Source organism: Mauremys mutica, chromosome 3 (genome assembly GCF_020497125.1).
Source record: "Mauremys mutica isolate MM-2020 ecotype Southern chromosome 3, ASM2049712v1, whole genome shotgun sequence".
Lineage (NCBI taxonomy): Eukaryota > Metazoa > Chordata > Testudines > Geoemydidae > Mauremys > Mauremys mutica.
The window spans coordinates 83,632,268-83,660,018 of NC_059074.1; the positions used below are offsets into that span (position 1 = coordinate 83,632,268).

At 41.3% G+C, this 27,751-nt stretch overlaps 1 protein-coding gene across 3 annotated transcripts in view; it reads left to right on the forward strand.

Moving 5' to 3' along the window:
• The window catches only part of ARMC2 (armadillo repeat containing 2), a 137,181-nt gene that overhangs the window by 72,398 nt on the left and 37,032 nt on the right, over nucleotides 1–27,751 (forward strand). For all 3 annotated transcript variants that reach the window (XM_045009147.1, XM_045009148.1, XM_045009149.1), the window contains 4 exons: nucleotides 6,541–6,643; nucleotides 9,834–10,054; nucleotides 18,627–18,772; nucleotides 22,674–22,773. In XM_045009147.1, the coding sequence (XP_044865082.1) occupies nucleotides 6,541–6,643; nucleotides 9,834–10,054; nucleotides 18,627–18,772; nucleotides 22,674–22,773 (570 nt within the window). The remainder of the gene's footprint in view (nucleotides 1–6,540; nucleotides 6,644–9,833; nucleotides 10,055–18,626; nucleotides 18,773–22,673; nucleotides 22,774–27,751) is intronic.

A 27,751-nucleotide genomic window follows, 5' to 3' on the forward strand; every position in this document is an offset into this window, starting at 1 on the left:
TTCAGCTCAATGTCCTGTGCTCTAATCACTCTGCCTTTCCAGAGTTTTTTTCATTTTGTTTTTGTTTACCTAGGACTGCAAACTTAATGAAAATTAGTAATTTCTACAACTTTGACACCAAAGCTGAGATTTTAGTCTAAACATAATTGAAAACTAAATTTTGAATTATTAGCACAACTCAAACTAGAGAACATGGTCATTGTTATGGTAAGACAATGATACTTGCGCTCCCATGTAGTTTCAGAAGTGACTTTGAAATTCTCTACTTCCTTGTCAGTGGTAATGTCATGAGTCCTCTGATGATCCAAGCATGAAACAGCATGTCACTGCTTATAGGAGTATTACATTCCTGTTGTGTAATCGCTGCAAGGGCAGGGAAACTTGAGCAGAATTGTGTGTGGTGGGTTGGAAGGCAGCACTGAGGCGTTAAGTTGTACCATTAAAATTCCTAGGAAGTTTTTCAGAAAATGGTAAAATGAAGTAAAAGCATCATTAGCTTTGCTTTTGCAATAAACAGCTAACTAGAGAGAAAGGGCAAATACTTAGTAACCATTTATTTTTAAAAGCAGCAGAGAGTCCTGTGACACCTTATAGACTAACAGACATATTGGAGCATAAGCTTTCAGGGTGAATATCCACTTCATCGGATGCATGTAGTGGAAATTTCCAGAGGCAGGTATAAATATGCAAGCAAGAATCAGTCTAGAGATAACGAGGTTAGTTCAGTCAGGGAGGATGAGGCTCTCTTCTAGCAGTTGAGGTGTGAACACCAAGGGAGGAGAAACGGCTGCTGTAGTTGGCTAGCCATTCACAGTCTTTGTTTAATCCTGAGCTGATGGTGTCAAATTTGCAGATGAATTGAAGCTCAGCAGCATTTATTTTTAGTAAATACACAAAAATAAAGTTAAATTACCTTGCATCATAACTTCCCCAGTAAAAAAAAATTTTTTTTGATTTGTTGGTCAAACCTTATAATTAATATAATTCAAAACCTTACATAACAAAAATAGTTTGCATAATGTGTTTCTGAAATTAAGGGGAGTTTAGTCAATTTCCCATTCCATCCTTTAATTCAGTGTTGTTGTAACTGGGAACTTCAATTGTAACACGCTGTGTTTTCTTTACTTATCTGCTAAATTTAGTTGCTTTAATGATTTGTGTTTATAGCAATAGAATTGTTTACATAAAATGTTGATAACTAAACCAAAACAATAGTTTTAGCTTTGTCAACATCAGTGTTATACATTCAAATCTCAGGCATAACTGTCAACTACAAAATCAGCCGTCAAAATATTTCCTTGTAACTCACTTAATCTGACGGTGGTGGCTTTTCACAAAGTATGGGATTTGGGCTGATATTTCACAGAAAATATAAAACTCATTTCTAAGCCTGTGCTTTTAAATCTATCAGCTTAGCTTTTTAGCATAGTGTTTGTGAGGCAGAGGGGTGGTCTCCCTTTTAGAAAGATGCTGGTTAGCATTTCTTGGTATAGTTTTTAGTGATTATATTTAGGGCTATTGATTAATTGAAGTTAACTCACGTGATTAACTCAAATTAATCGCAATTAAAAAAATAATCACACTGTTAATATAATACCAATTGAAATTAAATATTTTTGGCTGTCTTCCTACATTTTCAAATACTGTATATTGATTTCTATTACAATACAGAATACAAAGTTACAGTGCTCACTTTATTATATTTATGATTACAAATATTTGCACTGTAAAAATGATAAAAGAAATAGTATTTTTCAGTTAATCTCATACAAGTACTGAATTGCAATCTCTTTATCATGAAAGTGTAACTTACAAATGTAGTTGGTTTTTTTTTGTTACATAACTGCACTCAAAAGCAAAGCAATATAAAACTCTACAGCCTACATGTCTACTCAGTCCTACTTTTTGTTCAGCTAATTGCTAAGACAAACAAGTTTGTTTACATTTACTGGAGATACTGCTGCATGCTTCTTATTTACAATGTCGCCTGTAAGTGAGAACAGGCATTCACATGACATTTTGGAGCCAACATTACAAGGTGTTTCCGTGCCAGATATGCTAAACATTTGTGTGCCCCTTCATGCATCAGCCACCATTCCAGAGGACATGCTGATGGTGCTCACTAAAAAAAGAATACGTTAATTAAATTTGTGACTGAACTCCTTGAGGGAGAATTATGTCTCCTGTTCTGTTTTATCCGCATTCTGCCATATATTTCATGTTATAGCAGTCTTGGATGATTACCCAGCACTTGTTTGTTTTAAGAACACTTTCACAGCAGATTTGACAAAACGCAAAGAAGGTACCAATGTGAAATGTCTAAAAATAGCTACAGCACTCGACCCAAAGTTTAAGAATCTGAAGTGCTGTCCAAAATATGAGAGGGATGAGGTGTGTAGCATGCTTTCAGAAGTCTTAAAAGAGCAACACTCAGATGAGGAAACTATAGAACCCAAACCACCAAAAATGAAAATAAACCTTCTGCTGGTGGCATCTGACTCAATGATGAAAATGAACACGGGTCGGTCCGATCTGCTTTGGATCGTTATCAAACAGAATCTATCGTCAGCATGGACGCATGTCCCCTGGAATGGTGATTGAAACATGAAGGGACATATGAATCCTTAGCACATCTGTCACGTAAATCTGTTGCGATGCTGGCTACAACATGGAGTACCATGCAAACGCCTGTGCTCACTTTCAGGTGACGTTGTAAAAAAAGAAGCAGGTAGCATTATCGCCTGCAAATTGTAACCAATCTTGTTTGTCTGAGTGATTTGGCTGAAGTCGGACTGAGTGGATTTGTAGGCTATAAAGTTTTACATTGTTTTATTTTTAATGCAGTTTTTTTTGTACATAATTCTATATTTATAAGTTCAACTTTCATGATAAAGAGATTGCACTACAGTACTTGTATTTTTCAATTCACCTAATACTATTTTGTTTTTTACGTGCAAATATTTGTAATAAAATAAATATAAAGTGAGCACTGTGCACTTTGTATTCGGTGTTGTAATTGAAATCAATACATTTGAAAATGTAGAAAAATCCAAAAATATTTAAATAAATGATATTCTATTATTGTTTAACAGTGTGATTAATCGTGATTATTTTTTTAATCGCTTGACAACCCTAATTATATTAGTTCTACTTTAATGTACTTGTATCTTTCATTAACTCTAGAGATAACATTAAGTGTCCACGATAACTGACTGTAGTGTAGTACAGGTGTTTTATGTACATACAAAGAAAAATACTGTTGGGGACTGTGATGTTTAGGGGTTCACCAAGGCCAGTAATGGATTCAGTCAGTGCCAGCCTTGTGGGTGTCTTGTGGCTGTGCAGTTTTGGTTCAGAGCTCTGACCCAAACAGCCTGCTGGCAGCCCACAAACCTCACCCTGGCTTTGCCCAACATGGTTACTCCTTGCAGGCTGACCTTACTACCCTTCCCAGGAGTCCATGGTGAGATCTAGGGGTCCTTTCACTTTCCTTCAGTATAGAAGATCAAATGTGGCAAACCCCAAGGATTCCTGGGGAAACTCCCTATAAACAAATAACAGGTTAACATTTCATCCCAGTCACTGGCTCTCTTGTTCATTGCATGCATTCCTGACATTGATTTCAGTGTCCCACAGAACCTCTCCACCAAGCCATTTGTTTCTGGGTGATATAGGGCAGCCCTTAACTGTTTCACTCCACACAACTTCCATAATAATTCACTGGATAGCTGGGATGTGAAATTTGACCCATGATCTGATTAAAATCTCCTTAGGGGAACCCACTGTGTTAAAATAGTGAAAAGGGCTTTTGCCATAGAATCAGTCTCTTAGTTAGAACAACTGCTTCAGGGTAGTTAGTGCAAAATCCACTACCATCAAGACATATTTTTTCCCCTTTGGGTAGGATGTGGCATAGGGCCCACAATGTCCATTGCTACCCTATAAAATGCCTCTTGAATCACAAGAAAGTGGTTGTAGAGGGACTTTTTGGGGTCTTGTAGGTTTCTTTCAACATAATTCACAAGATCTGCTATAGTCTCCCACATCATTCTGTATCCCTAACCTTCTTTTGTCCCGCAAGTGACCAGCAAAAGTACAGTCATGCAGTAGCAACATTAACGTCCCTTGATTCTGGGCAGGCACAACCAGTTGCTTGTAAGGTTTCCCAGGCCTTTTATCTTTCCTCCTATATCTTTCCTGACTTCCCCTCACTGGGTTCCCCTCGAGTATGTATCCACAGATGCTTTCTAGTATGGGGTCTGCTTTCTGCTTGCCCACAAAACCCTGGTGGTTGACAACCTGAACAGCCTCTGCAGTTGCAGTGGATAACTCCCCCCCATCCTCTTTAGCTCTGTATGCTTGCTTCCTACCTCTGCTTTGCACATTGCTTTCTCCTACTGAGCTGAGGCTGGGGCCATCCCCTCCCTGCACTGCTGCTGCTTGTTCTGCATAATCCTCTCCTGAGATCACAGAACAATATTCCTTTTTGCTGCAAGTTACTATATTAATCGCTTTAGACATAGACAAAATGTCATTTCCCCAGGGCTGTTGGAGTATTATCCAGCACACCAACTCTCAAAGTTCTCTCCAGATCTTCTCACTCCACGTGTACTTTAGCCATAGGTGCAATGAATTTGTATTGCCCCAATGCTAGGAGTTCTGCATTCTCCGTAGGGAGCATGTCTGCCTGTTTGTGCTTTCTCTGACCAAATAAATCTCTGCACCAGTGTCTACCCACCAAGTGCATTCTTCGCCATTTACCGTGGCAGCTTCAGTAAATTCTATGTCCACCTCCAGTGGGTCAGGCCCCTCAAAATTAATCAGGACACTTGCAGGTACCTCTTGGGATCCTATGTTAAGATCAGCTTTATTAACCTGGGCTGGACAGGGTGTGGGCTTAGCTTCTTTCAGCATAGGACAGTTATTCTTCAGTTGTTCAGTGGAATCACAAGTGAAACACCCTCTTAGAGTGTTTTCCTGTACAAGGGGTCTGCAAGTGGGATTTCCTTCGGGGGATCTATTCTGGACCCTCCCAGAAAAAGTATTAGGTTCACTTTCTGTGCAGAGAAGTATAACATTTCAACCCATCAGCTTACTAGAAGCAAACACTGTACTGAAATTACCCAGTGCTGATAAACTTGTTTTGCTTTCATAATAAGTTATTAACAAAAAAGCATAAATTAAGTGATACCATGTAAGAGCAATTAAGATAGAAATGGTTACTGTCACGATGAGCAGGGAGGCAAAACCATGTTTTGCGGTGTCCCTAGCCTCTGTTTGCCAGAAATTGGGAATAGGCGATGAGAATGAGAGGAGGGGTTGATGGAGCAGCTGGGGGCAGTCAGGGGTGGGGATTCCAGGGGCGGTCAGGGGATAGGGAGAAGGGGTGGCAGTCAGGAAGGAGAGGGGGGGTTGGATGGGGTGGTGGTGGGCAGTTAGGGGCAGGGGGAAGTTAGGGGCGGGGGATCTGGGTGCTGTCAGGGGCGAGAAGCTGGGGGTGGGGTGGATGAGGGCAGGGGCTGGGCCACGCCTGTCTGTTTGGGGAGGCACAGCCTCCATACAATTTCTGAAACCCGATGCAGCCCTCAGGCCAAAAAGTTTGCCCGCCCCTGCTTTAAAGCATGATATTAACGAGTATCCATAATTTCACATACACCATTGTTACATATATATTTTACAATGATATTTACCATTGTATTTGTTTTAAAAGGATACCTCGCATGGCATTTGTACAAACACCCCACACACAACTGCTATGATATGAATACAGGGATGCCTAGGGTCACAGAGACACTTTACCATGAAATCTTTTTCAGTTTTTGAAAAGAAGAGGGAACGCAATTCCATTAGAAAATAAAAAAACACTGAAAGGTTGTCATTGTATCGTTACAACTTTCAGTTCCCGTTTTACAGTTTTCTACATTCTTTCTTTTGATCATCTCCTGTCAAGTTTCTCTCCTCTTGAACTTAACTGTTTAATATAGTCCTTGAAGTCTGAGGGCATCTTTCATGGTGAAATACATTGTTTCATACCATATTTTATTTTCTAGTATAGAGTTTAATATACAAGTCTCATATTCTTGTGTGGCGACTGTATTGCATAAACGGTGGATCCTGCTTAAACGAAGAGAGAGAGGGATTATTTTTCTATGCTATAAGAATGATTAAAACAAAAAACCCTGCAAACTGGTCAGATAAAAATCTTTTAAAAACTGATCCCAAGTAGCATGTGTTGTGTTTTTTAAAGAGTAGTGTAGTTTAAATTTTCTTAAATTGTTTTAAATGTTGAGGTGTTAGAACTTTTGAACTCTGAACCTCATTCTGTCCTATGGAAGTCAGTGGTAAAACCACCATTCACTTTGGTCCCAGATCAGGCCCAGTCTGATTAGTTGTCAATGCCTTCTATAGGAACTTTAGAAAGTCCACATGCTGACAAGATTACTATGGTGTACTGAACTTCTAAAATATTATAATGTTTTCTTTTACCCCAAAATATACATGTGATTTTTGTTTCTCTTCTCTCTCTCTCTCTCTCTGCAGCTTAAAGTAAGTGGAAAGAATCTGCTCAATGTCTGCAAGCTTGTATTTAAAATTAGTAGAAATGAGAAAAATGATTCGCTCATTCAAAATGAGAGTCTATTGGGTATGTATTCATTTTTATATATACTAAAATAAATGTTGAAATACAGTAGTAAAAATGCTTGTCCTTCAAATGTTTTGGAAAAATTATGACAGCTGACATTTGCTGTAACTGTATTCTAAAAGTGTCAGCATTATGGACATGATGGACAAGCGTGGGAGTGATGTGCAATCCTGTTTTTAATTTGTTGTTTTCAGCAAAACTTTTACGTATCTTATTAACTCCTAATAGGCAGGAGGTGGCCAAACTACGGCCTGCGGGCCACAGCCAGCCCACGGGACTGTTCTGCCTGGCCCCTGAGCTCCTGGCCTGGGAGGCTAGCCCCCAGCCCCTCCCCTGCTGTTCCCCCTCCCCCACAGCCTCAGCTCGCTCACTCCGCCGTCAGCGCAATGCTCTGGGTGGCGGGGCTGTGAGCTCCTGGGGCAGCGCAGCTGCAGAGCCCGGCCTGATCCGGTCTCTGTGCTGCGTGGTGGCGTGGCCTGATTCCAGGCAGCACAGTAAAGGGGCAGGGAGCAGGGGTGGGGTTGGATAGGGGGCAGGGTGGTCAGGGAGAGAACAGGGGGTTGGATGGGGCAGTAGGGGGCAGTCAGTGGCAGGGGTTCCGGGGGCAGTCAGGGGACAGGGAGAAGTGGGGGTTGGATGGAGCAGGGGTCCTGGAGGGGTCATCAGGAATGAGAGAAGGGGTTGGACGGGGCAGTGGGAGTCCGGGGGCGGTCAGGGGACAGGGAGCGGGTGTGCGTGAATGGGGCGGAGGTCCTGGGGGGGACCATCAGGGAACAGGGGGGTTGGATAGGCAGGAGTCCCCGGGGGGACAGATAGGAGGTGGGGGCCGGGCCACGACCCCCTCCCCTAACCAGCCCTCCATACAATTTACGAAATCCGATGCGGCCCTCAGACAAAAAGTTTGCCCACCCCTGACTTAGGCCCTTCAAACATTTCACACACATGCTTAACTTAACAAATGAGTATTCCCATTGAAGTAAATGGGACTGTTCACCTCTTTAAAGTTAAGCATGTGTGTTTGCAGGATTGGCCAGATCATCCCTTCCAATTGTAGGACGTATGGGAGAAGGGTCCAGGGAAGGAAAACTCCACAGGGAACTCAGTAGAGTTCAGACACAAGGTGTCTCAGTTCAGGGCAGTTGCACCTATATTCCCACTCTGTGGTCCAGCAAGGGCACCCGCTCTAGGCTTCCGTCTCCCCAGCCGTGTCTCCTCCCTTTCTGACTGGGTTATTTCCAGGCTGAACAGTTCCCTGACTGTACTATAGTGTCCCCAGCAAAGACTGTCTGCCTAAGCAGCCCTGCTTCACTTCTCTCCTTGCCAGCAGTTTTATAAGTTATCACACAGTTCTTTCTAAGCAAGCACTTTTATTACAGAGAAAACATATTAAAACAATTAGCATGCCAGAGATCACCCCCTCCCTCCAAAAAGGGCTCTGTTTGGTGATTAGTCCTTAAAAGCCCACACAAGGTGTGTTTTTCCTGTGTGTACAAGTTCATCACAGCCTCCCAAGAACCCAATTCTGATGGGGCATCAGTGGACCAAAGACCTTCCAATGCTTTCCTGAGGATTGGGCCCCGCCAGACCAGAGGTTCTGCCAGATTGCAGGATTAGAAAGAAGGCCCTGAATCATTTTTAAGTGAGGCTATTTAACCAAAAATCCTTTCCTTGTCTGTTGTTCCCTGGAAAATCCAATTTGAATCAGTATATGTGGTGATGGTAGTTGTGAGTGAATTTGCCTTCCCCCTCTTCCCCTCCCCGCACTTCACTCTTCTTAGTTCCTGGAGGGCCGTGATTCCCCTTCCTCACGGAAATAGATACAGTCCTTCAATAGTACATAAACATTTGCATTTTTGATACAATGAACTCCTAAAATACTTAAAACTTAATCCAGTAAGGGTTGACAGATAAAGCATATCTGTGTAAGCATCATTGTTTAGTTTTTGGTCCCATCTTCCCGGGGCTTTCTTCATTACTCCGTTAAAGTATGTGGGGGGGGGGTTGTTTTTTTTTGCTGGAAAGGTTTATAGTTCGGGATTAATTTGTGGATGGAGGAATGGATGATGTAAGACATAAGAATGCTTTGGAAAGATTTTTTTCCTATTGTTTGTGATTTATTTGTATGTTTATTAAATGTTTTACTGGCATGCAGAATATGGACAGGAATTAGTAAAACAAACAGCTGACTTTTTTTCACCAAAATGATGAAAATGACTGGAAACAGAAATTAATGTTAGTTTCTTTTTAACAGATCCAGTTATCTAGAAATTAAAGGTTCAAAAACTGACCTCACGTTTGTTTAATAATCAAGTAAGAAATATCCTCAAAATTCTGATTACTTAGTTTTGACTGGGAAATATGGAGGAAATAATGCAAGATGAAAATGATATTTTGGGCACATTTACTCCTCCTATTGTCTCTGCACCAGCAATTAGCTAGCAAATTTAAGCTCAGGCCTATGCTGACATTACTGATAATGCTGGTGTATAGGGAGCACTGTAATAAAAAGTCATTGATTTTAGGTGCCTCAGTTTTTGGGTGGCCATCTTAAAGAGGCCTGATTTTCAGAAAGTTCTGAGCATATACTCTCTGAAAATCAGGCCCTTTTAAAGGTGTCTGAAGTTGAGCATTCAAGAATTGAGGCAAATAAAATCAATCATCATTTTTGCAAATCTTGGCCAAGGATTTTAATGATGACCACGGTGCCTACAAAGCCTGTATACTTGTTGTATACTTCAATAATTATCCCTGGTTTCTGTCCAAATACTTTGTTTATCCCATCCATTGATGAGAAAAGTATGATCAACACTGTAACCAGGGGCGGCTCCAGGCACCAGCACAGCAAGCGCATGCCTGGGGCGCCAAGCCGCGGAGGGCGGCAGTCAGGCAACCTTCAGCAGCATGCCTACGGGAGGTCTGCCGGTCCCATGGCTTTGGTGGCAATTCGGTGGTGGGTATGCCGAAGGTGCGGGACTGGCAGATCACCCGCAGAAACACCCCCGAATCCATGTGACCAGTGGACCTCCTGCGGGCGTGCCGCTGAAGGCCACCTGACTACCGTGCTTGGGGCGGCAAAAAACATAGAGTAACCTGACTGTAACCCCAGTTTTCTTTTGCAGTTAATCTTTTTAAGACTGAAGTAGTTCAAATATAAATGTCAGTCTTTCTAAACACTAATATTCTTTTTTAGATTCTTTGTTGGAGATCCTGAGATTTGAAGATCTACAAACAAACAATGAGGCTTTTCTGTATTGCCTGGGAGCAATAAAATTCATTTCTGGAAATGCAGTACTCCTTAATGAACTGGTTAACAAAGGAGCTGTTGAAATATTGTTTCAGTTAATGAAACAGATTAATAATATTAAAGAAAATGACACACGTTTCTCCAACTTGGGCCACCTATTAGTCCAGGTCAGCATCTATTTTTATTTTAAAAATATAAATACAAACTCCAATGACCAAATTAAAATTAAATTAAAGCAGCTGAGTTGTGCCTGTTTACATAAAAGAAAAATTGGTCCTAAATATGTGTAGACTTCATTGAAAAATAGCATTCTCATGAAGTTGTTCATGGCCAAAATTTAGGTTTGTGGAGTACCTTTGTTTTGTGTAATTTAAAAAAAAAAAGGTTTTAAAAAATGTTTTTATAATTGCTTCTTGAGTGCTCATGGTGTGCTGGATGTAATACCAAAACTAGAGGAAGAGAATGATCCCTGCCCCATGTTGCTTACAACCAGAATAGACAGTCAATATAAATCAGCCCCATAATGGCCCAGGAGAATAGAAGATGCTATTACCACAAAACAGTGCATTTAAAAAAAAAGAAAGGGAGGAGGAGAATGTACTACCACATCTTTGCTTGGCAAGTTAATGTTTGTATACTCTAAAGAAGCAATGTGTTTTAAGGAGACAAAATATATTTATAATATCCAATCAATCAGCTTACAAATGGTGTGTTGGAAAGGCAGGAATCTATCATGTTCCAAAGGCTAGTGATGACCATCAAAACAGGTTATTTGCTGTAGAGCAGTGGTTCCCAAACTTTAACAACCTGTGAACCCCTTTCACTAAAATGTCAATTCTCACGAACCCCTTCCTAAAAATGAATATTTCCAGGGATTTTCTCCTTTACCTGAGTATAAATTATTAAAGCAGTGATCTTGGAAATATAAAATTTGTTTTGACATGCTTATTACACACTATTTAACATTACAGTATTTTTATTACATTATGAAAACAGCAACACTTTTCCAAGATCTCACTTTCGTAGCTTGTATCACTTTGAATAAGCCTGTTTATAAGACAAGGCTCCTATGTTTCATCAAGGAGTATCAGATGTGAAACAGCATGAAAGTATTTAAGAAGCCAACTCAAAGAATTCCTTCTACACAAGCATTCAGGTCTTGAGCAGTCCAGGCAAACAGCGCACGTTACAACAAAGCTTAAATTTGTTCTTCTTCATAATTTTTAAAACTATACTAGCTGCCTATTTAATTTTAAAAAGAGCAAAAAAAATCCACCTCCCTTTCCATTTCTTATAAGACGTCTTGAAGTTTAAATCTCCTCAGTGTGATAGATATGCTTGCTTTGATCTGCTTAGCTCTTGGAAGTCCAGGGGCTCCATGCTGCTGGCCCCATGCTGCCCGGGGTCCCTAGGGACAGCTCTGTCCGCCATTAGGGAATTTTTTCCCGAGAACCCCCTGTAACATTTTGTGAACCCCCTGGGGTTCACGAACCCCAGTTTGGGAACCACTGCTGTAGAGAGATAGGAGTGCTCCAACCTCAATCTAGTAGATGTAGCAGATGAAATACATGTCCATAGCTTGATCTGTTTTTTGCATAATTACTTCCCTCCCTTTCACCATGCATACATTGTTGTTGAGGAGTTGTCCATGTTTTGGCTGCTTGTATTTCTTTCTAGGAAATAACATTTCATTTAGAAAAAGGTAAATTGTATTAGCTCTGGAAACACATACATTGAGCTAAACTTCGTCACCTTGTCTGTGTCCCTATTAATAAGTGAAATGATACACTTATGAAAAATGTATTATAGTAAGTGGTAGACTAATTTCTACATATTTAACAAACAGTTGCTTTCACATTTGCTGGAAGTGGTATGATAAGACTGATGACATAGTCAAAAATATGTATGGTATGATCAGTAATATGTAACAATGAAAGCTATTTATTTCAATGGGACCATACACATGGATGAATCGTATAGATTTATGGAATAATGCACATAGTTTGTATCTGAACAGCTTGGCAGTTTTAACTGAAAAAAATCAGTGTGGCTACTAAATGTAACCCTGAATTAAATAGTTTAGACCAGCGGTTCTCAAACTTTAGCAACCCAAGGATCCACATTTTGATTTAAAAATGTTTGCAGACCCCCAAGTTGGCTTCTAATTTTCCCCGAGGATACTCAACCCCTGCTCAGCCCCAGGCCCTGCCTCCACTCCTGCCCCTCCTCTTCCCCACCTCTTTCCGTCCCCTCCCCCGAGTGTGTCCCATCCCCACTCCTCCCCTTCTCTCCTAGCACCTCCTGCATGCTGCTGAACAGCTGTTCTGCTGCGTGCAGGAGGCACTGGGAGGGGAGTGGGAAGAGTTGATCAGCAGGGCCAGCGGCCCCAGACATGACTTGCAGACCCCCTGGAGTACCAGGTGTCCGTGGACCCCAGTTTGAGAACCGCTCGTTTAGACTAATGGCTTGTCTACACAGGGACACTCAAGAAAATTAATCTGAATTAACTAAAGTTGTGAATTTAAAGTGAATTAGTTAAACTGCATGAAACCCCTGTGTGGACAGCCCAGGTCTGTGCTACGGGCTCTATAGTGGTATAGCTACAACAGTATATCTGTGCCACTGTGAGCCATATTGTAGAGGCAGACTGCAGTGATGAAAGGTTTTGTCCGTTGTAGGAACTCCAACTCCCTAAGCTAGGTCAATGAAAACCACCTTCTGTTGACCTAGCTGCATCTACACCAGGGGTTAGATCTAGGGATGTAAAAGTTTAACTGGTTAACCGATAAGCTTGATGCTTATCAGTTTCCGTTAACAATTAAACTCCGCTGCCGCCCCATGTCCCCGGGGTCCTGGCTGCCGCCATCCCGGCGGAGCTGCCCCATGCCCAGGGCTCTTCTGCCGACTCTACTGGATCCACTGTATGTTGTATTATATATTGTCAAGTCAGCTATATTATTTACTGGTGAAGTTTATGGGATCATGTCTTACAGAGTATTTAGATAAACTAACAAGTACAAATGACCAGAGTCTTCATCTTGTAATGGCAGGAAATTGATCTTATGATCTCTGGTTAATCTTCTTTTAGAAGGTGAAAATACTCCAAAAGTCCTACCAATATGTCCTTGTTTTCCTGCCCCAAATACAGCAAGCAGATAATACTATGGATGTGAGTAAGAATCACTGCAATTAAACATCTAACCCTGTGCTCCCAGCCCGTGCCTGCCTAGCTGTGGCCCCAGCCTCCACCCCCTTACCCTGTCTGTGTCCCCCACTTTTGGAGACATGGCTCTGCGGTGTGGGGGGTGGACAATAGGAGGGGGCTGGCTTTCAGCACCCCCACTATTAAAAATGTTCCAGCACCACTGGTTCACAATGAATCTACCGCACATATATATTATCTTTGTCAAGTGCCTTTATTAACAACAAAACCAGACAGTCTTATGTGTAAAACTAAAGCCTACTTTTTTGTTTAACTTTTTACATAATATTTTAAAATGTATTTGCCAGTTAGTAACTATACCATCCGAAGAGGCAGTTTGGTAGGAGGCTGGGAGTCGGAATGATTTCTATTCCTAGTTTAGATTGTGTGATCTTGGATAACCATTTATGAGTATGAAAGGAGGGCCTAGATTTGGAGAGAAATTGCAAAAGGTGAGGAAGTAAAGAATGATGTACCAGTTCCCAGAACCATCCAGTGACTTCAGCTGGCATTGTTTTTTGGGAGGGGGGAGGTAGAGCAAGCCTCTGAATATTTTGGAATGGTAAAGCTACTTTATTTTTTTCCCCTTAGAAATGTAATTTTTTCTGCTATTAGCATTCCCTACATGATTTTCCTACATCACTGTTCTTGATGCATTAAAATACGTGATGTCCGATTCTGAGTTGGAATGAATTACTCAGTCATCATAGAGAAATATTGTCTGTAATCTTTCCGTGTTTTCAGGCACAGACAATACAGAATTTTTTTTCCTATGACGCACACCCAGAGGATAATAAATGACATTAAGTGCTTGCACCAATGGATGTAGCGATAAACCAAATATTCAATGATAGATACAAATGTGGTAGATGCAGTGAGAAGTCCTTTCAGAAGTACAGAATCTGGTGAAGTCCACAGTGAACAGAAGGGAAATGCATCAAATTACCCACAATGATCAGTGTGGCTAGTGACTGCACTTTGTTAGCTAGTAACTTAAATATGTGGATTTATGAAGCCAGATTCTCTCGCATTGACTGTGTTATGGTATGTCACCAAATGATGCTATTATATACGTAGTCTTTGAAGAAATTAGCTTTGTTATGCAATGGTCCTTTGACAGAAGCTCAAAATATAATTTAAAAAAAAATGCCTGTAACCATAATATTTACTTGTACTTTGGGAATTTTATATAATGGTTATAGCAGTGGTCTGTGACTTAAGATACATTTCTGACCCAGCTAACCTGTTCTTACTCTACCTATTGCTCCGTTTATCCATGTATAAAATAAATGCTACTACTTACCTCATCTAGGTATTGTGAGGTTTTACTAATTAAAATATGTAAATACTCCCAAGATTCTTGAATGAAAAGCACTTACAGAAGTGCTTGTTTTTTCCCTTTTATAAATTCATAGTATATGTTTCAGTGTGAGTTCACCAGTACTGAAAATCTGCAGTTGATCAGCTTTGTCTCACTTGCCAGGTTGAGGAAAGTGGCAAGCAGGCACTACATTCTAATGATTTGTGAAGCCAAATTGTATGCACCCCTGCATAAATCATGATATCTTTGTGAAATATTTATAGCATTTCTTCCATTGCTTGTTACCTCTGGGTAGCCAGCTCTCAACTGAGACATTTAATTTGCAATCTTCAGCTCTTTGTAATGCAAGTTAACAGATTTCATAGGGAACAGTTTGGTTAAGTTAAACTGCTATAGCACTTTATTTGGTGGCATGCTTGAGAACTTTGCACAGAAACCATTCAGTGTGAATTCTACAACCAGAAATTTAATTCACACTTAATTGACTCCGTATTTTGTTTTATTTTCAGGTAATTTGTACAGTACTGTATTTAGTTTGAAATGTCATGATTTATGAAGGAGTGCTTAATTTGAAACCGGTATATATGAGTTTTCTCAGTATACCGCCATTAATTGCTTGGTATCATTGGGTTTTCCAAAATATGGGATAAAAGCTGATGGATCCCATACTACAATTAGTTTTCACTCAGAATTTGGTGTGAACCTCATGATTCTGAAATATAAACACTTTTAAATCTACACTTAATTCTGCCCTCTGTGACATTCCTTTAATTCATTTCCCTCTGTTTAGCTTGTTTTGTTGTAAAGCATCTTGAGATGCATTTGTACCCTGTGACCTTTCCTTGTATTTTATATGCAATATCATAGTATCTTTTTTACACTGCATGTTTTTTTTTCTTTTTGATCATGCCTTATTTATTTTTTTAAAAAGAAAACTGGAAGAAATGTGGGATGTAAAGGTTAATCTAAGGAAACTATTTAAGGAATGAATATTGCAGAAAATAAAAACTGAAAATGTAATTCACCCAAAGAAAAATGACAAAAAATGTAACCGAAAAAATAACCAGAAAATGGGTCAAAGACAAGGAAAGCCACAGAATGGCAGATGATTTGACCAAGAAACTTGTATAAGATGTTTAGTGATGTCTGCTCACAATCTGGAGAAAGAACAGGAATAATAAAAGCGAAGAACAGTGATGAACTTCCAAACATATGTAAGGAGCAAATCAAGAGATGTGATGAGCACTTTTGTATTTCTTAAAATGTCCAGAGCACAGTGTAAAATTTGAATACAGTGCTTTGAATTGAACTTGCTACTATTTGAATAAATTTCACACACTCAGTAGAGGCAACAAAAGCAATTATCTTATTGTTCCCATGATCATAACTAAAACCAGGAATTAGTAACACTGAGGGAAAATAGCATTAGAAATGTGGAAGAATTGTTCCAAAATCTAAGATAAATGATAAGGCTATAATAACTTGAGAAGAATAACATTTTGTATAATTTTTCCATTTGAATTGACTGCTACCAGTATATGTAGGCATTGCCAAACTCTATTATGTTACTGGGGTAAATCCAGGGTAACTTTCTTAGAGACATAACTGTTTTACTCCACTGTAAATGAGAGCAGATTTTGGTTTTATGGTAGTATGCAAATAGTAAGTTAGAGCCAAATTTGGTCTATTAGGTGTTTATTATAATTACAATAATTAATAATAAAAATGAATAATAAATTATATTCACAAGTCCCCCAAGGAGGCAGGGAAGTATTATTAAACTTAATTTTACAGATAGGGAAATTGAGGCATAGAGACATTAAGTGACTTGCCCAAGGTCACATTCAACTAGTAAATCTGTGACCAGGTAGAAGTTTAAACCCTTTCTACACAATTACATTAGTGTTCACCAATACTGCTATTTACTACCACTATATATGTAGTGCTTTATTAAGAATTTTTAAATTCTGCATAAATGTGTTTTCTCAGAGGTTAGTTCTTTTCTAAAACTGACTCTAAACGTGGCATTAGCATATATACATTGAAAGTTTTTCCTTTTTTTTCTTTAAATAGTAAGATTCACTGAAGAGTATACACTGTGAGTGCAACGGTTGTGTGTTTTATGAAGGTTTATAGCTTTTATTCTCTTTGGTAGCAGCATGAAATCCAATTTGATTTGATATGACAATAAAATGTTTGTTTAAAACAATACAGTAGGTAGAAGCTGCTCAGACAACTGCTTACCCTGTTTTCTTTATTTTTCCTTAAAGTATATAGTTCATATTGCTGAACAGACTGTTCCGTTTAATGAGAAGGTATTATATGTCTAGAGATTTGCTGACTGAAACCATGTTAAATAGATAGTCTTTGTGTCTTTTTAGCCTATATGCAACTTTAAAAACTCATTTTAGAATAAGGAAAATCTGATGATTTCTTCCTGTATTTGCTTTAGTATTAATGACCTGAATTTGAAATTTGCAGTACATCTCTGTTCAAATAAACAATTATGCTTAGTTGTCTATATGGCCCTAGTATTTTAATACTCTTATCTCAGAAGAGAATCAGACAAAGATCCTTAAAATATGCAATAATCGGTTCACTCTATTTTCATTGCTAGAAACGTATATAGTATTTTATGATCTAAGCTCTTAAAAATAGATTTGTATCACCTGAAAATATTTTGGCTCCTCCATAAACTGAAGACTCAGACTGTGTTTGGCTTTTGTGCTTTTGGATGCAGATTGTGTCTTGCCTCTTACATTTTAACTCTTTAATCCTTACATCAAACAGATTGTTGTTGTTTTTTTAAATTTATTGTTCACCAATTCATTTTAATTTGCTGCTAAAACTGTTACATGCAGTTGCTACCAAAATATAATTACGTATTGAGTGGGGGCTATATTAGTTTGCTCTTGATCAAATAAGACACCTCCAGAAGATCAAGATGTGGATTTCCACAATACATCATAAATTCTGTGTCTAATAAATATGTTAGGTATCCATAAGTAGTCTACGTATGTATCAAATAGACAAATTTGGCTCAAGCTTAAAACCATTTGTATCAGTATGTGCACATGCACATTTTTAAAACCTTTTTTTAGTGGGAATGTTATTTGTTGCAGTACCTCCTTGGATTGTGTTTTTCTCAGTTCTCATTTTTAAGCCAGAGTAGACAATTTCAGTACTTTATAAGGGGGACTTCCAATGAAAACATATACAATAAGGCTAAATTACAGTCTGAGTAATTGTGTGTTGCCTACCTAAAATCCCACTTCCTGTCCTAACCTGTCATGTAGTCTTAATGTGCATTTCTTAAGTGATTGCTGCATTTCATTCAAATTGGCTGCATTTTATTGGAGTATGAAATTATTCTGGTATGTACAGTGAGTGAGGCAAGCAAGATTTGGCCAAGAGATTGTAAAAAATCCTGATAAAGTGACATTGAGAATGTTAAGTATCAGAGGGGTAGCCGTGTTAGTCTGGTTCTGTAAAAGCAGCAAAGAATCCTGTGGCACCTTATAGACTAACAGACGTTTTGCAGCATGAGCTTTCGTGGGTGAATACCCACTTCTTCGGATGCAAGTCTTCTTTGCTGCTTATTGAGAATGTTGATTATTAAATAATGCAGAAAATACCACAAGCTAATAATGCTAAGTACCTGACTTAAAATGGGGTTAAACATGAAGGGGTCTGTTGTTCTTTATGGGAGCACGCTTCTGTGGGACACAGGCTCGAGTATGGGGCAGTGCTGAGGCACATCACTCCAGTGGGAGCTCCGAGAAGCATTGTGCAAAGGCCCTGAGAACCCTCCAGTGTGAAAAGTAAATGACCACTGCTCTGCAGCACTGTGTGGCGTGCACTCCCTTCTGAGACTAACCAGTACTACTAAGTTATGCAGGAGGGGTCAGTGGCATGTCCCCACTCCCCCCTTGCATCCACAGTGAAGGATAATCTGGCCTTTAAAAGAATAAAGTTGCATGAGAGGCACAAGACCAATATTGATCTTTTAAAAAAAATATTTATTTTAATCTATGTAATTTAATGTCATACACGTCCTAATCTCTGATGTTTACTCCATACGTGCTAGTAGAAGTCCTGACTGCTTTTTTGTTATCAGAGTGCCAATTTCCAAGATGGTTTAGGTGACATCTAAACTTATTTAAATTTTCAAAAGCACATGGAATTCATAATAGGCAACTATATATTCTCTCTGCAGCTGACAGCTACTTTGCGAAACTTGGTTGATTTACCTCTTTCAAGATGCCAGCTCCTGTGTAGTGGTGCAGTTTCAGAGCTCTGGGTGGTGCTGGAGCAGCGTATGAATGATAAGGATATATGTACCAATATTGTCAGGATATTCAGGTATGTATGCAACACTGTTTCGATCATCAAAACCCCCCAGTCTCTTGAGGTCTGATCCTGTGCCCATTGAAGTCAATAGTAGCTCCTTCGTTGACTTTAAAGGGGGCTGTGTTGAGCAGTTGAATTTGAAGAGACAGTCATTCATTAAATTGCTTGTGAAAAGTCAAGGAAAATATTGTATTTTTATAACTTGTTCTATATTAATAGTCATAAAACTATTTATCTTGGTTAAGGCTAAGATTTTGTCATGGTTATTTTTAGTAAAAGTCATAGAAGCTGTGACCTCTCTGTGACTTTTGCTGCTGTGGCTCCATGGTTTCCCCCACCACTGTGGTGGCTGGGAGCTGTGGGGTTTCCCCTCTGACCATGGCAGCTGGAAGCTGCAGGGGGGCCCCCTCCACCCACATCAGCTGGAAGCTGCAGGGTGACCATATTTCCCAAAGAGAAAATGAGACATCCCCAGCTGCTCACCCACAGGTTCCTCTCCCCTTCCGCGAGGCTGTCGCCTGTTGCTGGAACCCTGAGGAGGGCCCCCTCAGGAGTCTGTCACTGGAACCTTGCAGGGGGGACCCTGTCACTGGAACCCTGCCAGGGCCCCGATGGCTGCCAGCTCCAGAGTCCCGTATGTCACGGAGGTCTCTGGAAGTCACAGTTTCCATGACCTCCATGACATAGATGTAGCCTTAACCCATGGCCTTACAAACATGGATTCATTTTCCCTTTTAAAAAAAATGTTTTGTACCACTGTGATATGTTAATCTCTGTGGGCCAAATTTAGATTTTATTGTTTAGGATGTCATTTCCTGTCCTTTAAAGAGAAATAAATTGTTTTTATTGTTAGTAATTTATTTTAATTGTTTTTAAAATGGCAAAAGTTATCTTCTGGTGTTTACAACTCAAACCTTACAGCAGGGATTAGATTTGCATGTGCACAAAAATATGTGAGACGTAGGGACATTATTACTTCAGCCATCACAGAGCACTCTAGGAGATTAGGTGTGGGAGATGGGGCCGTCCTTGTGCAGATGAAGGACTTCTGGTTAGTTTCCCCTGAAGAATCTCATTGTTGCCCAGGTTGCTCAGTGACCATTCCCCAAGAAGATGTGGTGCTTGCTAGGGAAATCCACCAGAGTGGGTCACCTCTAGGGTATGTCTACACTGCAGAGTAAATCCAGGGTTCGAACTCAGGTTCAAGCCTAACTCCCCTTCCGCCTTCATACAAATCATGCTAACCCAAGGCTTGGACACAGGGTCCCAGGACCTCATGGTGGTGAAGGGTCCAAATTTGAGTCAAGCTGGGACCAGGGATTCAAGCCCTGTTGCTTCGCAATGTAGAGACAGCCCCACTGAACTTGTGTTCTGGGAGTCTGCCAAAAGTTTTCCACAGTCCCACGGCCAACTTTCTTTGTCCTCTGAACAGTCAAGTTTGTTGAACACTCAAGTTTTCCCACACTGCACCATGTGTGCAGTGAACAAAGGGCTAGAACAGTCACATTTTGGGAGGGAACTAGAAAGTCTGGAATTGGGCTGACATAATGCAGTGAAGATGCTGATGCCCAGTTGGGATCCAGGGTTCAACAATTCCTAACCTAGGGTTACAAATGAGTGTAGAGACACAAGCCGTAGGTCAACAAATCAAGGGACTCCGAAATCAAGTTCCACTATTCTAGGCTTACAGTATAGACATATCCCTAGAAAGTATCTTGTAGTATGTATGAGTAGCTCTTTGGGCCTCATCTTCACTAGGAAATGAAGATGTGCTCGTAACTCAAGTTAGCTAACTCTAAGTAAAATCCTAGTGAAGACAGTGTAGTTTGTATTTTGACCCAAGTTAGCAGATTGAATGGCTTGTGTGAAAACTACAATCTGCCTTGTCTTTACTAGGATTTTCTCTCAAATTGGGAACCTCTCAGTGAAGACAAGGCATTGAAGAGTTCCCCATGTCGCAGCATAAATCTGGGCAGGGTTGATTGCAATATTGCAAATTCTGAATGGGGTGGTAAATAATTTGAGAATTTTGCAGGAGCTGGATAATAGAGTGTTGAGGAATTTTCAGGGAGTGGAAAGGATGTAGGCACGAGTAATTCTGAGTTTAGTTTTGAATAAAAGTTTGCCTTTTCCTTTGTGCCGCTGTGATAAGTTCCTCTTGCTGTTGGCTGCAAGATTTACTGAAAAGCAATGTTTCCATTGACTTAATTGCTCAATCCTATCCCCAACAACTGTCCAGCCCCTGCTTTCTAGCTGGCAAAGGCACCACGTCCTAAAGGGAGCATGCCACCAAGAGCAGCTGCTTCTGAGTTCTGCCCTGGTTTCCTCTCCAGCCTTTAAAACAGGCAGAGCGTGGTTCTTTATGGTTTGTGCAGGGTAGTTTCCATAGGCTTCCTGGGCAGGGAAAGCACAAAACACTTCTCAGCCCTAGTTCCTTCTCAGTTTGCTCCTCTTTGTCTGTGTAGTCTGGTCTCCAAAGATGAGTCAGTTCTGGGGTTTTGGTATGTTTTCTGTACATTTACTTCTTTCAAGGAGAGGTGGTTTTCTTTGTAGACTGGCAAGTTGCCAAGGCTGAGAAGACAGGAGCATTTCCTAGATTACATCTGTGATTCAGTATAGATATGGGGTAGGCAAACTTTTTGGCCCAAGGGCCACATCTGAGCATAGAAATTGGATGGCAGGCCATGAATGCTCACAAAATTGGGGTTGGGGTGTGGGAGGGGGAGAGGGCTCAGGCTCCGGGGTGGGGCCAGAAATGAGGAGTTCAGGGTGCGGGCGGAGGCTCCGGGCTGGGGCAGAGGGGAAGGAGTGTGTGGGGGTGAGGGCTCCAGCTGGGGGTGTGGGCTCGGGGGTGAGGCTGGGGATGAGAAGTTTGGGGTGTAGGAGGGTGCTCCAGACTGGGACTGAGGGGTTCGGAGGGTGGGAAGGGGATCATGGCTGGGGCGGGGGGTTGGGGCATTGGTGTGTGTGTGAGGGATCCGGCTGTGGTGCAGGCTCTGGGGTGGGGCTGGGGATGAGGGGTTTGGGGTGCAGGAGGGGGATCAGGACTGGGGCAGGGGTTGGAGGGAAGGGGTGGTGGCTAAGGGCTGCAGGCTTTGAGCGGCGCTTACCTCAAGTGGCTCCCAGAAGCAGTGGCACGTCCCCCGCTCCACAGGCGCCACCCCTGCACCTCCCATTGGCCGCAGTTCCCATAAATGATAACTTCTTGTAATCCTACTTGATTCTGCAGACATTTTCAGGTGCAATATTAACTGGAAGTAAAGGCTTAGCCAGTTAACCATATAGCAGTGATATCTGTAGGCCAGTGTGGCCTCGCTCCTCTTTGAACCATTAGGGTGGTGGGTACAGAGACATAGCAGCCTGAGGAGCTATAACGTTGGGTCAGATGCAGGAAGAGAATGCCTTGAAGAGAGTTGGGAGGAGTATTCCTCATCCCTGCTGGTTTAAAGAATAGCACCGATGGAATTATATTGGGCACTAGCAGGCATGCAGAAGAAATGATGTCCTGTTCTTGTCTACCCCTGGCATCCCATACTGTCTTGAGGCTAAAGGCCTCTGCTTAGTGCTTAAGGAATTCTATTACTGTTGGCATTCATACCTGGGCTAGGCACATGGGTTGAGGAAGGCTCCCCATGCCCTCTTCCGTCCCTCATTGTACTGGCACAGGAATAGCTAGAATTTTGTTCATTGTTTGTGTTACACATGCACAATAGTTGTTACTATAAATTCATCGGAGTTCAGTGTCATTCTGTTATGTAACTGGCTGCCTGTATCTATAGTAGAAGTACTAGCATTTCATTCTGTGTCTTGGAAAACGTTACTTTGAGACTTGAAAGTAGAATGAATATATTTTATTTTGCAGAAGAAATAAAATGCTGTCATTTATATATATTTTATTTTTGTGTGTTTATAGCAAACTTTCTTCCTACAATGACTGCTGTGCAGCTCTGGTAGCATGCTCCAGATGTTATGTCTTATTTTTAGCCCTTCTAAACAAACACCAAAAGAAGCAGGTCAGTATTTTCATCTCCTGCTTTTTATATTTTAATCCTCTGTGTCTCTGGTATTGTATGTGTGTAAACCCATTTTCAGTGACCTACTTTCATGCACATTTACAAGATAATAATTTTAGAACAGTTGACGGCATTTCTATATTAAGGAAATGGAATCATTTAGATTAAGAGGGCAACACAGAGGACAGACAGTTGATTAACTTGTCTATCCTTAGCGCACACATAAGCTATCCTCTGAATACTTATATTCTTCCCAAGGTTTTAAGTAGTAGTAATGTTTTTTACAAAGCAAGTGGTTTATCAAATAGCAAACGTTTTTCCATATTTAAAATTGCTTAACTTTGGGAGCCCCCACATTTCAATTGTGGAAAAAGCTACAACTTCTTTTTATTAAATATCTAAACAAGCTATCTAAGGGTACATATACACTGCAGTAAAAAACCCCGAGGCACTGAGTCTCAGACCTTAGGCTCACATTGATTGGACTGAGGGCTAAAAATTGCAGCATAGATATTTGGGCTTGGGATGGAGCCTGAGTTCTGGGACCCTTCTGCCTTGCAGGGTTTCAGAACCACGGCCTCAGCCCAAGCCTGAACATCTACACTGACATTTTTAGCACCACAGTCAGTCCCTCAAGCCTGAATCAACTGACCCGAGCCAGCCGCAGCCATACCATGGGTCTTTTATGACAACGTAAACATACTCCCAAATATGGATTCTTATTATGTCTGAAAAACATACAGTGCCTTCTACCAAAGCAACACAAAATTATTTGAAACATATAGCTAGAAATAAAAGTATTTGGGAATTTTCATATCTGAAAGATTGGCTAGAATTATGAGTATCCTGTTTACATGTTGTAATAAATAACTGGTTCATAAGTAAGCACTAAATGTTTGTTGCCTGAGAACGCTGAGATTTTTAACCTGTCATATTTCTACTTTTAATAAATGGTTCTCATCCCATAGATCAGCTTTGTTTTTGCATGTTAAGCACCATCTCTTCTTTATCAAAATATCACTTAATAAGCAAATTCACTGTTTGTTAAAACAAGTTTATTACTGTGTTGTGATTATTTTGTGTATGTGTTCAGAGTAATTTCTCCTTACAACGATTCTTATACAGCCACCCAGAGCTATTTGTACTAGTGTAGTGCCGACAGACCCCGGTCATTGGGATCGAATCTGGGAACTCTGGAGCTGAATGCATGATCCTCTATTGCATGAGCTAAAAGCCACATGGCCCTTAGCTAAGGCTGTAGTGCAGATTCATTAATCTCTAAGTGGTCTTGGTGCCACTAGAGGGGCCAGAGCACCACACCTAGGAGGTATGTGGGTTACACTAAGTTACTGAAGGCCTGCGCTGGCAGAGAGGGGGTCTGAATGATCTAACAGATCACTTTCCTCTCTAATGTTTTTAGTATTATAAACATTAGAGCTGTGAGGGTGCATGCACGTTTTTGAAGTGCAGGTGGCATCACTACAATGTATAGTACTGAGAGTTAGTGGGTTTATATATCATCTTTTATCTGTTTAAAAGACAAACAAATCTCACAACCCAGCAAAAACTGTCTGTGGGAGGACGAGCAATGAGAGTACCAGTGGATCAATCACAGTATTGCCAATCCCAAGCATTCAAAATAATGAGGCAGGCTTCAAAAAAATCATAAGATTGTCTTAAGTTTGTGAGATTTTTTTTAAACATATTTTGTTGTTTGTCTCTTGGTTTCTGGGGCTCTAGCATATACCTGGGTTGGAGTATCTAGCTTTTCTCTGCAACCATAAGAGCTAGAAACTTACTTTAAAGAAAAAAAAAAGGTGAGTCATTCTCAAACAAGTAATCAAATACTTTCAAGGAGCTGTGACTTTAAGAAAAACACCAAATGTCATGATGACTCATGATTAAAAATGTCAGAGCTGGAAATACCGCAGTTATTGAGCTTGCTGAGCAGCTTCTTGTTATCACTTGACTGCTCTGAGACGATAGGGAGGGTTAAGTTGCCAAGATTCACATAACTACATGTGTTGTCATCTCACATAAGAAGGGAAGTATGTGTGAGTTGGCAAGATGGATCTTCAGGGGTGGCAGGGTTGCTCAACAGTCCCATTTTTAGACACATAACTGACCTGGCTCTCCTTGGTGCCTTCTCCACAGCTGTTTTTGGAGAGTGTTGAGAGGTACAGAGCCAACAAAGACTCTCCAAGTGTCATGCATAATGGGCTGCCATGAATGCTTATCTTGGGACTCAATATCCTGTATGTTGTGCCATGTGTACTTTCCCCAAGCTCCCAGCTGTCATTAGTGTTCGAGGCTGTTTCTCACCTTTTCTTCAGAGCTATTTGGAAAGGCAGATGAGCACAGTTCCTATGCTCAAGCTCCCCTACCTCTCACATGTACTTCTTGAGCTGCAGCTATGTGAAGCATAGCTTTCTCCTCCGCCTGAGCTTGCTGATGATGGTGATGTCATTAGCCACAGGGAGGCCCTCTTTTAAAACAGGAAGAAAGTATATAAATGGGGTGATGATTTCCATACAATGGTGTTTGTGTGTGTGTGTGTGTGTGTGTGTGTGTGTGTAAATATAATTAGAGACTAATCTTGATCTTACATATTTCCCCCTCCTCTCTTCCCTCCTCTCCCCCTCTCCCCCAGTTGAAATTATTGGGTTGTCATTACGAATAGTTTCAGGTTGACCAAAATGGCATTTGTTAGTAAATAAACTATACATCCAAGAAAATTTGCCCAGGTCTAGTTTTAATACTCACTTTCTAGAGAGGCAGTGTCACGATTACCCGACTATCTGTCCCTGGACCCCTGACTGCTCTCTCTGCGTTCACGCCTCCAGATGACAGGGCTCCTCCTTTCACCTTTCTTGGAGTGGAATCTCACAGTTCTCCCACTCTTAGACCAGATCCCTGGGCTACAGTGTCCTGTGAGTACTTAGCAGGGCTGACTATGATCAGACCCTGCAGGTCTCTCCTTTAGGGATGTGACCAGTGGTTAATGCACAGTGACCAGACAGCTTTCTCCAAATCAAGGTGTTGCTTAATTTTAACAGTAGGAACACAGCTCCCTGTAACAGAGAGAGGGTTTGAACACTCAAAGCTGCTCATAGGCTGGTTCACTTACTACCCCCTGAATGGTAACCAAGTAGTCCAACTTAGTCAGACCATCTTGCAGGGTCTGTCTTGTTTCCCTCTGCTCTGTTCTGCTTGAGCAACTCCTGACAACTACCCCATCCTGGATCTCTAGAATCACTTTTTAACTATTTAGTGTCCTTTTGATTTTAGGTTCCAGCCTTGGTAGGACAACTGTGGAACTCTTAGCTGGAGCCTGTAAGTGGGATCTTTACAGTTAACCGATGCTATGACAGAGTATTTAAGGCTAGAAGGGACCACCAGATCATCTAGTCTGACCTCCTGGATATCATAGGCCACCAATATCACTCAGCACCCATACACTAAACCCAACAATTAAAATTAGACCAAAGTATAACAGTGCTCAGGAGACTAGATTATTATGTAGTAGAGACAGAGAACAGGAGGGCCTGAGGTGGACTAGTGCTCATGGCTCCACAATGGCAGGGAAATGATTAAGTCCTGCATTTTGGCAGGGGGTTAGACTAGATGACCCTTGCAGTCCCCAGGGCCACCCAGAGGATTCAGGAGGCCTGGGGTCTTCGGCAGTGGGGGACCCCCGCCGCCGAATTGCCACCGAAGACCCGCCCTGGGACCCGCCGCCGAAGTGCCGGAAGGACCCCCCGCCGCGGGTCTTCGGGGCACTTCAGCGGCAGGTCCCAGAGAGGAAGGACCCCCCGCCACCGAATTGCCGACGACGCCCCAAAGCGGAATAAGCTCCGGGGGCCCGGGCCCCGTGAGAGTTTTCCGGGGCCCCCAGAGCAAGTGAAGGACCCCGCTCCAGGGGCCCCGAAAAACTCTTGTGGGGGCCCCTGCGGGGCCTGGGGCAAATTGCCCCTCTTCCCTCCCCCCACCCCCCGGGCAGCCCTGGCAGTCCCTTCCAACCCCATGATTCTAAGTAAGAGGTACTCAGATAATCCTGGCAAGTTACCCACACCCACACACTGCAGAGGAAGGTGAACCCCTCCAAGGTCATTGCTAGTCTGACCTGGGAGGAAATTCCTTTCCATCCTTACACATGGTGATCTGTTAGATCCTAAGTATGTGAGGAAGAACCAGCAAGCCAAGCATCTGAGAGGGAGAGAATGCCATGACAGAACCCGAACTCCGGCCCTCCTTGTCCAATGTCCCTGTCCCTCCCTGTCTTTGTCTTTGTCAGGAGCTGGCTTATCTGCACCCATTGTCTGGCCTTCCTGGCCGTTTTTCTAACCACCTGCTATTAAACTGAACTAACCTATGCATTCAACTCTCATTATGGCTACCGAGTACCTATTCCTTACAACAGACAACCATATAAAATGTATAGTATTCCTAGATTAATACAAGCAGCCCCATGTTTTTCACAAGGGTTACTAATGCCACAGCTGAATTTATAAAAATACCTATCCAATAACCGCAGACCATTATTGGCATCTCCTCTGCTATGAGACATCTCAATCTTACAAGATACTGATTTTTTAAATCTATTTCTGTTACTTTGTCTTCAGCTGTTGTTTTTTTCACTGATGAGTTTCAGTAGCTGTATATGGATTTTCTATTTGTAAAAATTATTTTGGGTTAATGTAACTTTTTCTCCTTGATCCATACGTTTTGTCATTTTAGGCTTTTTGTTTAAGCGCCCTTTTTTAATACAGTAGTGACAGAGACCCTTCAAAAACATACATGTATGTTAAAGCCCCACCACAGCACACCAGTTTAAAGAGTGATGATGGTGATTGGTCATTACAGAGCCAAGAACTCTTTAAGATTTTCTCCTGGGGTGTGTGTGGGTGTGTAAATATTATTCTAGAGATATAACAGATACAGTATGATAAATAACTCATGTTGGATTCTCTTGTATTAT